This window comes from Lactuca virosa, chromosome 2 (assembly GCF_052849685.1).
Source record: "Lactuca virosa cultivar CGN04683 chromosome 2, Lactuca_virosa_CGN04683_v6, whole genome shotgun sequence".
Classification (NCBI taxonomy): Eukaryota; Viridiplantae; Streptophyta; class Magnoliopsida; order Asterales; family Asteraceae; genus Lactuca; species Lactuca virosa.
In genome coordinates this window covers 279,633,128-279,645,409 of record NC_136427.1, presented here as the reverse complement: position 1 = coordinate 279,645,409, position 12,282 = coordinate 279,633,128, and the positions used below count along the sequence as shown (strand labels likewise).

The 12,282-nt window shown below is 40.9% G+C and overlaps 1 protein-coding gene and 1 non-coding gene across 2 annotated transcripts; one reads left to right on the top strand and one right to left on the bottom strand.

Moving 5' to 3' along the window:
* Positions 1–4,262: 4,262 nt before the first annotated feature.
* LOC145158557 (uncharacterized) lies at positions 4,263–5,030 on the bottom strand. Its single transcript, XM_079077440.1, has one exon. The coding sequence runs from the start codon at positions 5,028–5,030 to the stop codon at positions 4,263–4,265; it is 768 nt and encodes a 255-aa protein (XP_078933566.1).
* A 1,095-nt stretch (positions 5,031–6,125) lies between these two features.
* Positions 6,126–6,232, top strand: LOC145161759 (small nucleolar RNA R71). Its single transcript, XR_013738634.1, has one exon. It is a non-coding gene; the product is annotated as a small nucleolar RNA R71 (small nucleolar RNA).
* The last annotated feature ends 6,050 nt before the right edge of the window (positions 6,233–12,282 follow it).

Genomic DNA, 12,282 nt, shown 5'->3' with positions numbered 1-12,282 from the left:
TTTCCAAAAAAAACCCAAAAGCTTCCGTCATTGCTACATTTCGTTCATACAAACCCATTCGCCATGCTAGCTCCCCCATACTACATTCCTTAAACTCACCCCAAGCATAAAAGTAAGAACATTTGTATCAAAATAGTCTTCACCCCCATAGAATTTGATAGTAGAATAAAACTCCAAACATAATTCTTGGTATACCGGCTCTTGCAATCGGAAAAGTCTCCTCCATGCATCACATGTAATTCTTACTCCATCTTGAATGAAAACCTTAGTGAGATAAGGATTCATCTCTCCAACCAACCCCCATTGCTCTAGACAAGACCAATCTAGTTCATTTGGCAAGTAAAACTCCCTCTTTTTCAGTTCCTCCAATTTCTTTTTCCATGCTATCAAAGTGGATTTTAAACCAATTTGTGGAAAATCAAGCCAAGGAAAACCCCTTTGACTTCCTTGAGAACTTTGGCCCCTATTTCTTCACATGATTCTGCAAAACCAAAAATCACAGAAAACCAAACAAACACAGAGAATGTTAAAAAAAATGAATTTGTATCACAGAGCTATGAACTCGTCGAGTTCTTATGGAGGTCCGAAAAAAAAACTTCTAAATCGATCTCTAACTCCATTTAATACAAAGATTTCTTCAGGGGTTTGTCTAGGATAGAAGACTAAGCAAGAATCCATGGAAAGAATTAGCAAAAAACATCCTAATTTAGTCCAAATCGAAATCCTAATGCTAGTATAAAGATTCAAAATCGGGTTTTTAAATCAAATTAGGGCCATGTAGCTACTAAAAATCGGAACTTTAACAAGAATAATGAGAAAAAATCTTATCTTGAGAAGAGATTGGGAAGAAGATTCACAAAAAATTGAAGAACTTGCTTGGGAGGATTTTGTCGGTCGAAGTGGGGAAGAAAATAGGGGGAAAATGTTTTATCTCATATGGTAAAAAAAAACCCTACTTCCAGTAAAAATAGAAATTCGCGATTTTTTTTTTCAAATGGACTCGTCGAGTTTTGTCTCAGAACTCGATGAGTTTTGCTTTCTGTATGAAAAAGAAATTTGTTTTCTTTTGAAAACAACATAACACCCCACACTCAACTTTGATAATCCTCCCAACAATTATTTAAGTCAATTTGGAAGATAAAGACTAATATTCCTACTAAAAATAAAATAAATGACTAAAAGGAAAAAAAATAAAAAGAAAGCAAACTCAATTATCGGGTTGCCTCCCGCAAGCGCTTCTTTTTTAGGAGTCTTTAGCTGGACTCCTTTCCGCCCTACGTTGTAGCGGTTGCCTCCAAATCAAGTCCTTCTTCAATTTCGGCTTCCTTGGGCTTGCCTTCCTCATACCTCTTAATTCTATGCCCATTTACCTTAAAACTTATCCCATCTTTATTCCACAATTCAACTACTCCATATGGAAAAACATGCTTAATTGTGAAGGGTCCGGTCCAACGAGTGCGTAATTTTCCCAGAAAAAGTTTGAGTCTTGAATTATATAAAAGTACTTTTTGCCCTTCTTCAAACTCCTTATTGCCCTTCAGTCTCGCATCATGCCATTTTTTTTGTCTTATCCTTATAAATCAACGAGTTAGTGTAAGACTCGTTTCTTAATTCCTCCAAGGCATTCATTTGCAAGAGTCGATTGGCACGCAACTCATTTGGGGCAAAATTACATGTTTTCAAGCGCCAATAGGCTTTGTGCTCCAACTCTACTGGTAGATGACAGTTTTTTCCATAAACCAATCTGTAAGGTGTGGTCCCAATAGGTGCCTTGAATGCAGTCCTAAATGCCCACAGTACATCATCTAACATATATGCCCAATCTTTCCTATGACTGCCTACCGACCTTTCCAAAATTCTTTTGAGGGCTCTATTCGTTATCTCGGTTTGTCCATTCGTTTGCGGATGATAAAGTGTTGAAAATCTATGGCGTACACCATATCTTTGCAATACCTTTGCTAGTTGTTCATTGGCAAAATGGGTCCCCCTATCGCTTATGAACGCCTTTGGTACTCCAAACCTAGAAAATAATTTCTTCAAAAACTTCACCACCACCCTCGCATCATTTGTTGGTAACGCTTGCGCCTCTGCCCACTTGGATACATAGTCCACCGCCACAAGTATGTATTCGTGCCCTTTTGATGACGGAAATGGTCCCATGAAATCTATACCCCACACATCAAAAACTTCACACACTTGGATGCTTCTTTGAGGCATTTTATTCCTTGCAGAAATATTTCCTGATCTCTGGCACACATCACACTCTCTCACACAGGTAGCAGCATCCTTGAAAATTGTAGGCCAATAGAATCCTGCATCAAACACCTTCTTAGCAGTGTATTGAACTCCATGATGTCCTCCTACAGGCCCATTGTGGCAATGTTCTAGAATGTCGCAGATCTCCTTGCCAAACACACATCTTCTGATGATCCCGTCTGCACAACTCCTAAAAAGGTATGGCTCATCCCAGAAATAATATTTAATTTCTGAAATGAGTTTCTTTTTCTGCTGATAAGTTAGCCCTTTTGGAAGAAAGTCCCCAGCCAAAAAGTTTGCAATGTCTGCATACCATGGTTCTTCTCCCATGATCACCATCAATTATTCTTCTGGAAAACTATCCCCAATACCCTTGTTGCCAGACTCATCCCTTTCTGGATTCTCCAATCTTGAAAGATGGTCGGCCGCCACATTCTCCATTCCTTTCTTGTCCTTGATCTCGCTGTCAAATTCTTGAAGTAATAACACCCACCGGATCAACCTCGGTTTTGCGTCCTGCTTAGCAAACAAAAATTTAATTGCAGCATGGTCAGTAAAAATAGTGGTTTTAGACAATATAAGATAAGGACGAAATTTATCAACAGCATAGACCACGGCCAATAATTCTTTTTCAGTCGTGGTGTAGTTTTCTTGGGCCGGATTCAAGGTCTTGCTAGCATAATAAATTGGTTGAAAATTTTTATCAACTCTTTGACCAAGCACAGCACCCAAGGCAAAATCACTTGCATCACACATTATTTCAAATGGTAAATTCCAATTCGGGGCGATAATGATCGGGGCGTTAGTTAATTTTTCCTTCAATATTTCAAAAGCATTTAAACATTCTTTTGAGAAATTAAAAGGTGCATCTTTTAAAAGTAGTTGAGTTAAAGGTCGAGTTATTTTAGAAAAGTCTTTTATAAAACGACGGTAAAAACCCGCATGACATAAAAAACTCCTAACGCCCTTCACATTGGTTGGTGGTGGTAATTTAGCAATGGTGTCAATTTTTGCTCGATCCACCTTAATCCCCGCCTTGGACACTTTATGACCTAACATAATGCCTTCTTTAACCATGAAGTGGCATTTTTCCCAATTCAAAACTAAATTGGTCTTTTCACACCTAGCAAGCATTAAGTCAAGGTTAGTAAGACAATCATTAAAAGAAGAACCAAAAACAGAAAAATCATCCATGAATACTTCCATAAACTTCTCCACCATATCGTGAAATATTGCCGTCATGCATCGCTGAAAAGTAGCAGGCGCATAGCATAACCCAAAAGGCATGCGTCGGTATGCAAATGTTCCACTCGAGCAAGTGAACGTGGTCTTCTCTTGATCATTCGGGTCGATTGATATTTGGAAATAACCTGAAAACCCATCTAAAAACAATAATAGCAATGACCGGATAATCTTTCAAGCATTTGATCAATAAAGGGTAAAGGAAAATGGTCTTTGCAAGTAGCATCGTTTAGCTTTCGATAACCGATGCATACTCGCCAACCGGTTACCGTTCGTGTAGGAATAAGCTCGTTCTTTTCGTTCGCCACGACTGTCATCCCTCCTCTCTTCGGTACTACTTGAACGGGACTCACCCATGGACTATCAGAAATTGAATAAATGATCCCCGCATCCAAAAGCTTTACCACCTCCTTCTTAACCACTTCTTGCATATTTGGGTTCAATCGCCTTTGATGTTGCACCACTGGCTTTGCTCCTTCTTCAAGATTTATTTTATGAGAGCAATAAGAAGGGTTTATTTCCTTTATATCGGTGATTTTCCATGCAATAGTGTTCTTCCTTTTCTTCAAAACCTTGACTAATTGATCTTTCTCGATTTGGGTAAGATCTGATGCAATGATCACAGGCTTCTGCGCACCCTCCTCGAGAAATGCGTACTCTAAGTGTTTCGGTAAAGTTTTCAGCTCCATTTGTGTGCTCTGTATACTAAACACATCGAGTTCTGGAAGGGAACTCGTTGAGTTTAGATCAGAAATTTCCCCAGATCACGATTTTTCGTAGCAACTCGTCGAGTTATTGTCATTGACTCGTCGAGTTTCCTGTTCAGCAGTTTTTATTAGTTCTTCGTATTCCGATTCTTCGAGAAGTCTTTCTAGCTCCCTCAAATCTCTCTCAGCATCAAAATCATCTTCTGGAGTCAAATTATGTTTACTTGTTTCGTCTTCTCTCCATTCTTCTAATAATTCTTCCAAGGTATCCACCGAAAAAACCGTATCATCACTAAACTTCGAATGTTTCATGGCTTGATCCATTCCAAAAATAACCGAGTCTTCTCCCACCCTAAGGGTAAGCTTTGAGTCTCGTATGTCAACTATGGCACCCGCGGTATTCGAAAATGGTCTCCCGAGGATTATTGGTACTTGATGATCCTCCTCCATATCTAGCACAATGAAGTCTGCCGGGAAGACAAACTTATCGACTTTTACCAATAAATCTTCACATATACCTCTCGGGAATGTCACCGTCTTGTTCGCTAAGTGGATTGCCATTCGGATTGGTCTCGGCTCTAGAAGGTTTAGCTTCTTAAAGAATGAGTATGGCATTAGGTTCACGCTTGCCCCCAAATCGGCTAATGCATAGCTAGTGGCTAAATTCCCGAATTGGCAAGGAATGGTTAGGCTACCCGGATCACCCATTTTCTTTGGTAGTTTGTTTAACATTGCGGCTGAACAGTTCTCATTTAGTACCACCTTGGATGCTTCCTCCATCTTCTTCCTATTTGGTAGTTTTTTTAACTTGGCATATTTTGGCATTTGTGCGACTGTTTCGATGAACGGGATGTTGATTTCCAAGGCCTTTATGTGCTCCAGGAACTTTTGGTAGTCTTCATTTTGCTTCTCTTGTTGAGCTCGGCCTGGGAATGGCAATGGTGGCTTATGTGGCTCGGCTTGTGACTTATTTTTCTCATCAGGTATGGAACTCGTCGAGTTTTTGTCTAGAACTCGACGAGTTTTTTCTACTGTTTGTGATTCCGGATTTTCTTGATTCTTTTCTTGTACCTCCTTAGGATCTTTACTTGGGATTGGAGTCAGGGGTGTGACTATCTTTCCACTCCTTGTTGTCACTATGTTAATGTGTGCGCCCTTTGGATTTTTCTCGGTATCGCTCGGGAGTTCGCCCGGTGCTCTTTCGTTGAATTGTTTGGCAAGTTGCCGAGTTGTTTTTCAATATTTAATATTGAAGCTTGTTGATTCCAGAGCAGAGATTGTTGATCCATCATCGTTTCTTGGTGCTCCTTCATCATCTTTTGTTGATCTCTAATGGCCGCATCGGACTCGTCATGCCTTTTTTCGGAAGCACTAACAAATCGGGCTAACATAGCTTCAAGATCCGTCTTCTTCTCTTGCACTGGTTCTTCTTTTTGATAAAGTCTGCGTGCCTTTTGCCTAAACTTCTCCTCCTTTGCCTTTTTGTACTCGTCATAGGGGAGCCACTCCTTCTTGGGCTTTCACCAATCATCATCAAACCTATCGCCACTTGAATAACAAACTTGTGCCTTCCGGTTGCCGTTCTCATCAAGATCGCAATCCTTAGTAAGATGGCGACCGCTACAATTGTCACAACCCACCCTAATGGCATGGATGGATTGGTCCATCTTTGTCATCCTACGATCCATACTTTCTAGTTTGGCCATCATTGCCGCCATGTCATCGGAAACTGAGTTAACAACGCCTCTAGTTGTATCGTTCCTTGGATTATGGTACTCCCTTGAATGTTTGGAGAATTCTTCTACCAATGTTTTAATGACGGCTGGTGCTTTCTTTGTGAGGGGTCCTTGGGAATCGAGTAATTGCCTAGTTGTGACGTTTACACCATCATAAAACATGGATACCTCTTGTTGCACGTTTAGGTCGTTTTGAGGGCAATTTCTTATCAACCCCTTGTATCTCTCCCACGCCTCATAGAGTGATTCTCCCGGCAATTGCTCAAAGTTGGCAATTGCTTTCTTCAATTTTGCAATCTTGGAAGGTGGACAAAACTGGTCAATGAACTCTTCGCGCATCTTTTGCCATGTTGTAATGGATCCGGTGGGTAAAGATTTCAACCATTCCTTCGCGGCTCCTTTGAATGTAACCGGTAACATCCGAAGCAAAACGGTATCGCGAGGCACATTTGGCATGTGGAAATAGTCAGCAATGTCTATAACTTCTTCAATATGCTTATAAACATCTTCGTGCTCCTTTCCATAGAATGGAATGTCTTTTAGTTGTGCGAGTATGTGACCCTTCAGCTCAAAGTTGGCGGTAGTTGGGATTGCGGGTTGCACGAGTCCCTGCCCGATACCATCTCTTATGCGCTTCTTGTAGTCTTCCATTGGTATGTCGGCGATGTCGGCCATGTTGTCTTCTTGCTCGGAATTGCTTTCTTCACCAAACGCGGTTGTGTCGGATTCGTAACCTTCTACCTTCTCGTTGCAGATTTTGTTGAGATCTTTAGGTTCTTCGATTACTTTTCCCCATTTTTGGCGAATAATCAACTCCAGATCTTCTACGGGTGGCACTAGTGTAGAACTAGAGCCTCGGGTCATAAAAATCTGAAACAAAACAGAAAAACAAGCGTAAAACGAACAAAAACGAAGAAGTAACGAAACTGAAAACAGAAGAAACTCGTCGAGTTCAATAATAAACTCGACGAGTTTAATGCAAAAGACATAGAAAATAAGAAAATTAAAAACTGAAAACAGGTAACTTTATGCAAGAAAGATCTAACACAAAGGATCCAAAATACTAGCAAATAAAATTAACTATTAGAACCGTTTCCCCGGCAACGGCGCCAAAAAATTGATGTGTGTAAAACGCACTAGTTTTAATCCTAACAAACTCAAATAAAAACAAACACACGCAGGCAGTGTACCTATCGATAGCAGTTTAGTTCAAGCAAGTAGGGTATCGAACACAGGGAACGGTAAACAATTAAAATAAATGCTAATATTATCTAAATAAAACAATATAAAAGGGGGTTTCTCTAGTTTTGCAAGACTAGAAACTTAAACAATCAATTAACACTCAAACAAAGACAATTAACAACTAAGAAGAACAAGAAAGGACAACTAGATTCAATGATAAAAGAGACTTCTGTTCATATTCAATTTACTTATTCCTATGGTTGATTTCGTGGTAAGTGCAATGAATTAATATGTCAATGGTCACCGATTCCTAATGTGATTGGGTTCATGTTCATTATTACCAATCCTTTAGTAGACAAGTTAGTTTAAACAGTGATCAAGTGATTAAATTAACAAGTTTCCTAGTGTTTAGTTCGTATCAAGTAAGACTTATAATAATAATTAATCAAATTTGTTCAATTCAATCAATTCATGTATGGTAGTTCATCACACATGCTTACACATTGATTTACATTTTTCCTGGTTAACCCTAGTTTCATATTCACTATTCCTAGGCTTACAATCTTGTTTTCACAAAACTATAAGAATCAAGTAATCAAGAAGATATTCATGTAACTCAATCACTTATTTGTTAACTGAAAACATTTATCATCAATACATAAGGATCTTTAATAAGCTTAACAAGATGAATAACCAAATCAATATTAATCCAACCACTCAATCAAACCATGTTCATAAGATTATCTCATCCAAACAGAAGTAAAAAGCTTTTAGCTCATATCTACAGCAAGTAATAACCTAAAATCAAAATCTAATGATTCAAACATGGTTCAAAACAAAGATTAAGAAAAGAAGAATGATTATTTGCCTTTGATTCTCTTCTAAATTGTCTCTTATGTTGCAATCTCGAAAACTGAAGCTTCAAGAACCCTTCTGGTCTTCAATAATCGCAGCTAGCCTCCAGAAAAAGTTAGGTTTTCGGGCCTAAAAGTTATCTATTTATAGTTACCAAAAATCGATCCAACTCGTCGAGTTTTTTAGAATAACTCGACGAGTTTCTTCAATAATTAGCGTATACAGCGTGTACGGCAAGGCATCCTTAAATCGAGAATATTCTTACCAACTCGTCGAGTTCCTTCTTTTTTTTAGCTTCTTTCTTTAATCTTCAATCTCCAAGCTTCCAATTACTCAATACTCTTCCTTTTTCACCCAAGCATGTCTTTTATTGCTGAAATTGAAATATTAAGCTAATTAAGTACCTTTTGTCCATAAAATGATATAAAATCAACAATAATTAATAAGATAATGCATGATTTCTATGACTAAATAAGCCCATATCACTAACCCGCGGGTCTCCTTACTCATAACTACATGGGCTGGCATTGTAGCCGTAGACCCATCCACACAAAGGGAAACTCACCTGCACTACTGAACTTGCTGATAACCCTCTACTGCTGACTGGAAATTCCCCGACTGCTGCTTCTTCGGCACTCCGAGCTACCAAGATCATAATATTACTTAGCTCAATATCATAGTCTTTTCTCAGGGTAAAATTACTATTTTACCCCTACCCCAATATAGTCCATAACTAAGGCCCAAGCATAATATATAAAGGCCCAAACCCTAGGTAGGCTTCCCAAGCCCATTAATGGTCTAATTTGCTACATTGGGCCCTATCTCTTTATTGGGCCTTACCCTAAGCCCAACACCCATACTTGGCCCATATTCCCTGACTCCTGATGGCCCACTAAGGCCCAAAGACCCAAAGTCGAAAGCACAGCCCACACCGAGGCCCAAATACTCAAGGCCCAAACTGGCAGCGTTACGCAGGGCGTAATTCAATATACACTTAGCCTACAGGCTCGATGACGTGTACACTGGGCGTACCTGCACGTAAGCTCAGCGTAATGCTTTGTTAAGTCCTTTCTCTATTAAGAGCTGAATACCTCGATTCAGAAGCTACCAACTCAGATCCAAGTCTTATTTCACGTCTTAAACCATAAAGCTGCTTACTTTATGGCTTCCTTGACTCACATAAGCCCCAACTCCAAAAACCATAATCTATTTCCATGGAAGAAGGTCTTAACTCATGCATGAACTCATATAAGTCCTAAAGGTTGGAACTTTACTGCTTATGGGACACATATGACTCTAAGGGAGGCAACCCTGGTCTTAGAAACCTGCTTAAGTCCCAAAGACCCATTCTTGGGACCAAAAAGTCTATAAACTTGTACTAAGAGAGATCTAAGAGAATAATCATCAAGCTCAAAATTTTTTACCTTGTAGAGGTCCGAAATGAAGCACTTATCCCAGATCTATAAGCTCTAGCTTCCAAGGTTCCTCCTTGCCAATCTTCTTCTTTTCTCTTCCAAGCTTTAAACCACCAAAATAAGCTTTTCAAGGTCAAGATCTCACAAAATGAAGGTTGGGATGTTCTAGGATTTCTTCTGAGGTTGGGGAGGCTGATATTGGGGCTAGGGTTGAAGCCATTATGTTCTTTATATAGTGGCACTCCCAAAAAATAGGGTTTAGAGGCTGTTAGCGTACGCTGGGCGTACTTCTCGTATGCTGGGCGTACGCCTTAAAAACATGCGATCTTTTGCCCCGCTACGCTGGGCGTACACCAGCCTTACGCTGGGCGTACCCAGCTAAACACGCGTGCACTTTGTGCATGCTAGGGACTGCCTTGTCAACTTTTCCATTAATGGCCATAAATGTCAATATCTTCAAAGTGTCATAACTCCTTCATTCTAGATCCGTTTCCGATGAACTTTATATCCACGGAAAGGTGATGAGAAGCTCTACGCGTCTAACAACACTCCCCGGCCCAAAACCTTCTCGAATAATACCTCTAGGACTCTTAAAAGACTAAAACTCCCCCAGCCTTGGCCTCTGAAATTCTATAATTGAGTAATTTAGAACAGGGCTTTACATACGAGTTCTGGAAGAGGATGTTCCCAAAACAACATTCCGAACTCGTTATGGTCACTAGAGTTTGTAGTAATGCCCTTCGGACTAACCAATGTGCCCGCAATGTTCATGTACTTAATGAATAGGGTGTGCCATCCTTACCTGGACAAATTTGTAATAGTCTTCATAGATGATATCCTTATCTACTCACGAAGTAAGGAGGAGCATAACCAACATCTTCGACAAGTCTTGGAAACACTAAGAGCAGAGAAGCTATATGCGAAGTTCTCAAAGTGAAAGTTTTGGATAAGGAAAGTAGATTTCCTAGGTCACGTGATCAGTAAAGAGGGAATACACGTGGACCCTTCCAAAATAAAGGCAATCGAGAACTGGTCAGCACCCAAAACGCCTACAGAAATCCGTCAATTCTTAGGCCTTGCTGGCTACTATCGCCGATTCATTCAAAATTTCTCCCGAGTTGCTAAACCACTTACCACTCTTACTCAAAAGGGTGTGATTTTTAGCTGGGGAGAGAAACAAGAAAATGCGTTCCAAACACTGAAGCAATCCATGTGCAGCGCACCTATCTTGTCTCTACCAGAAGGTACAGAAGACTTCGTAGTATACTACGATGCGTCTAACCAAGGGCTAGGTTGTGTTCTTATGCAGCGAGGAAAGGTTATATCCTATGCCTTGAGACAGCTTAAGACACATGAGGTCAACTATACAACTCACGGCCTCGAACTTGGGGCAATGATATTGTAACGACCAAAAATTTCAACCAATTTAAAACATTTTATTTCATTCAAAAACCATTAAGTTCATACATCTTGTTTTCAAAATAGTTTAAACATCAGAGTATCCCCCAGAACCATATCACATAGATCATAAAACATGAGGATCGGTACGATCACGCCTTCGCCTTGCCACGATCTCCTGAAGTACCTGAATCAATACACTGAACTGTAAGCCTGAAAGCTTAGTGAGTTACCCCCAAAATACCAACCACACATAAACATACTCATAACATATCACAAATAGAACAACCATGCACATCGGGTCTACTGTGTGACTGGTCCGCCCGCACCGGGCCTTCAGTCCACCTGGTTCAACCTCCGAGTCTAGCCATGTACATCGAGTCTACAGTGGGATTGGTCCGCCCGCACCAGGCCTTCAATCCACCTGGTCCACTCTCTGAGTCTACAGTATGACTGGTCTGCCCACACCGGGCCTTCAGTCGGCCTGGTCCACTCTCCAAGCCTCGGCACGTCTGGTCCGCCCTCTTGGGGCCTTCAGCCTATCCGGACCACTCGCTGGGCCTTCGGGATATCCGGTCCGCCCTGGGTATGTTGGCCTACAGCACAAAGCAGGACCCGCCTCAACCCAACCCCCGTCAAACAACCATGTGCACATAAAACAATTAATCACATAACAAATCCTTAACCAGACAAACAGTCTAACAGATCACATAGCATATCAACAGCCTAACCAAGATTCCGACCTAACCGGTCACTAGCATAACATTACCCTATATACCGGGTACCAACCTTAACCAGGTCACTAACATAACACCATCCTAAATACCAGGATGCAGATCTAGCAAAACAATAACATAACAAACAATACCCAGATTTTCATCAGATAAAGGGCCGACCTTGGTGTCGTAGACCCTGTCGATATAGTGAGGATAACTCACCTTGCAACTGCCGAATCGAACCACGAAAACACTGACCCAAAGCACTGCTCCAAACTCCAACACCTGATGACATCAATGGACCAAGACATAAATACTCTAAATACCATAACATCCCTGAAGGTCAAACATGTCAAAGTCAAAGTCCCGGCCAAAGTCAACCTTCCTGATTGACTCTACACGCCGAGTCAACCCGTCGACTCGCCGAGTTCTCATACACAGAAAACTCTCATAGCACGACTTAACTCGCCGAGTCGCCCCAAGACTCATCGAGTCCAACGATCTCTGAGTTCCATCCTGTCTAACTCACTGAGTCGCCAACCGACTCACTGACCCGAAGTTTAACCACAAGAGGTTGGGGTTCTACGACCTGACTCGCCGAGTCCAAGAACAGACTCGCCGAGTCCAAGGCAATCTTCAACAGACTCGCCAAGTTGTTCTTCCAACTCACCGAGTCCATGCTCATGTTCATACAACTCGTTGAGTACACCCATGTGACTCGCCGAGTCTCTCCAGTTCTCAATCCATATAGAGGCTTTTCGAGCCATGCAGGGGC

Bases quoted from the DNA above. Each gene is read 5' to 3' on its own strand.
- LOC145158557 (XM_079077440.1), bottom strand. From the start codon at position 5,030: ATGCCAAAATATGCCAAGTTAAAAAAACTACCAAATAGGAAGAAGATG.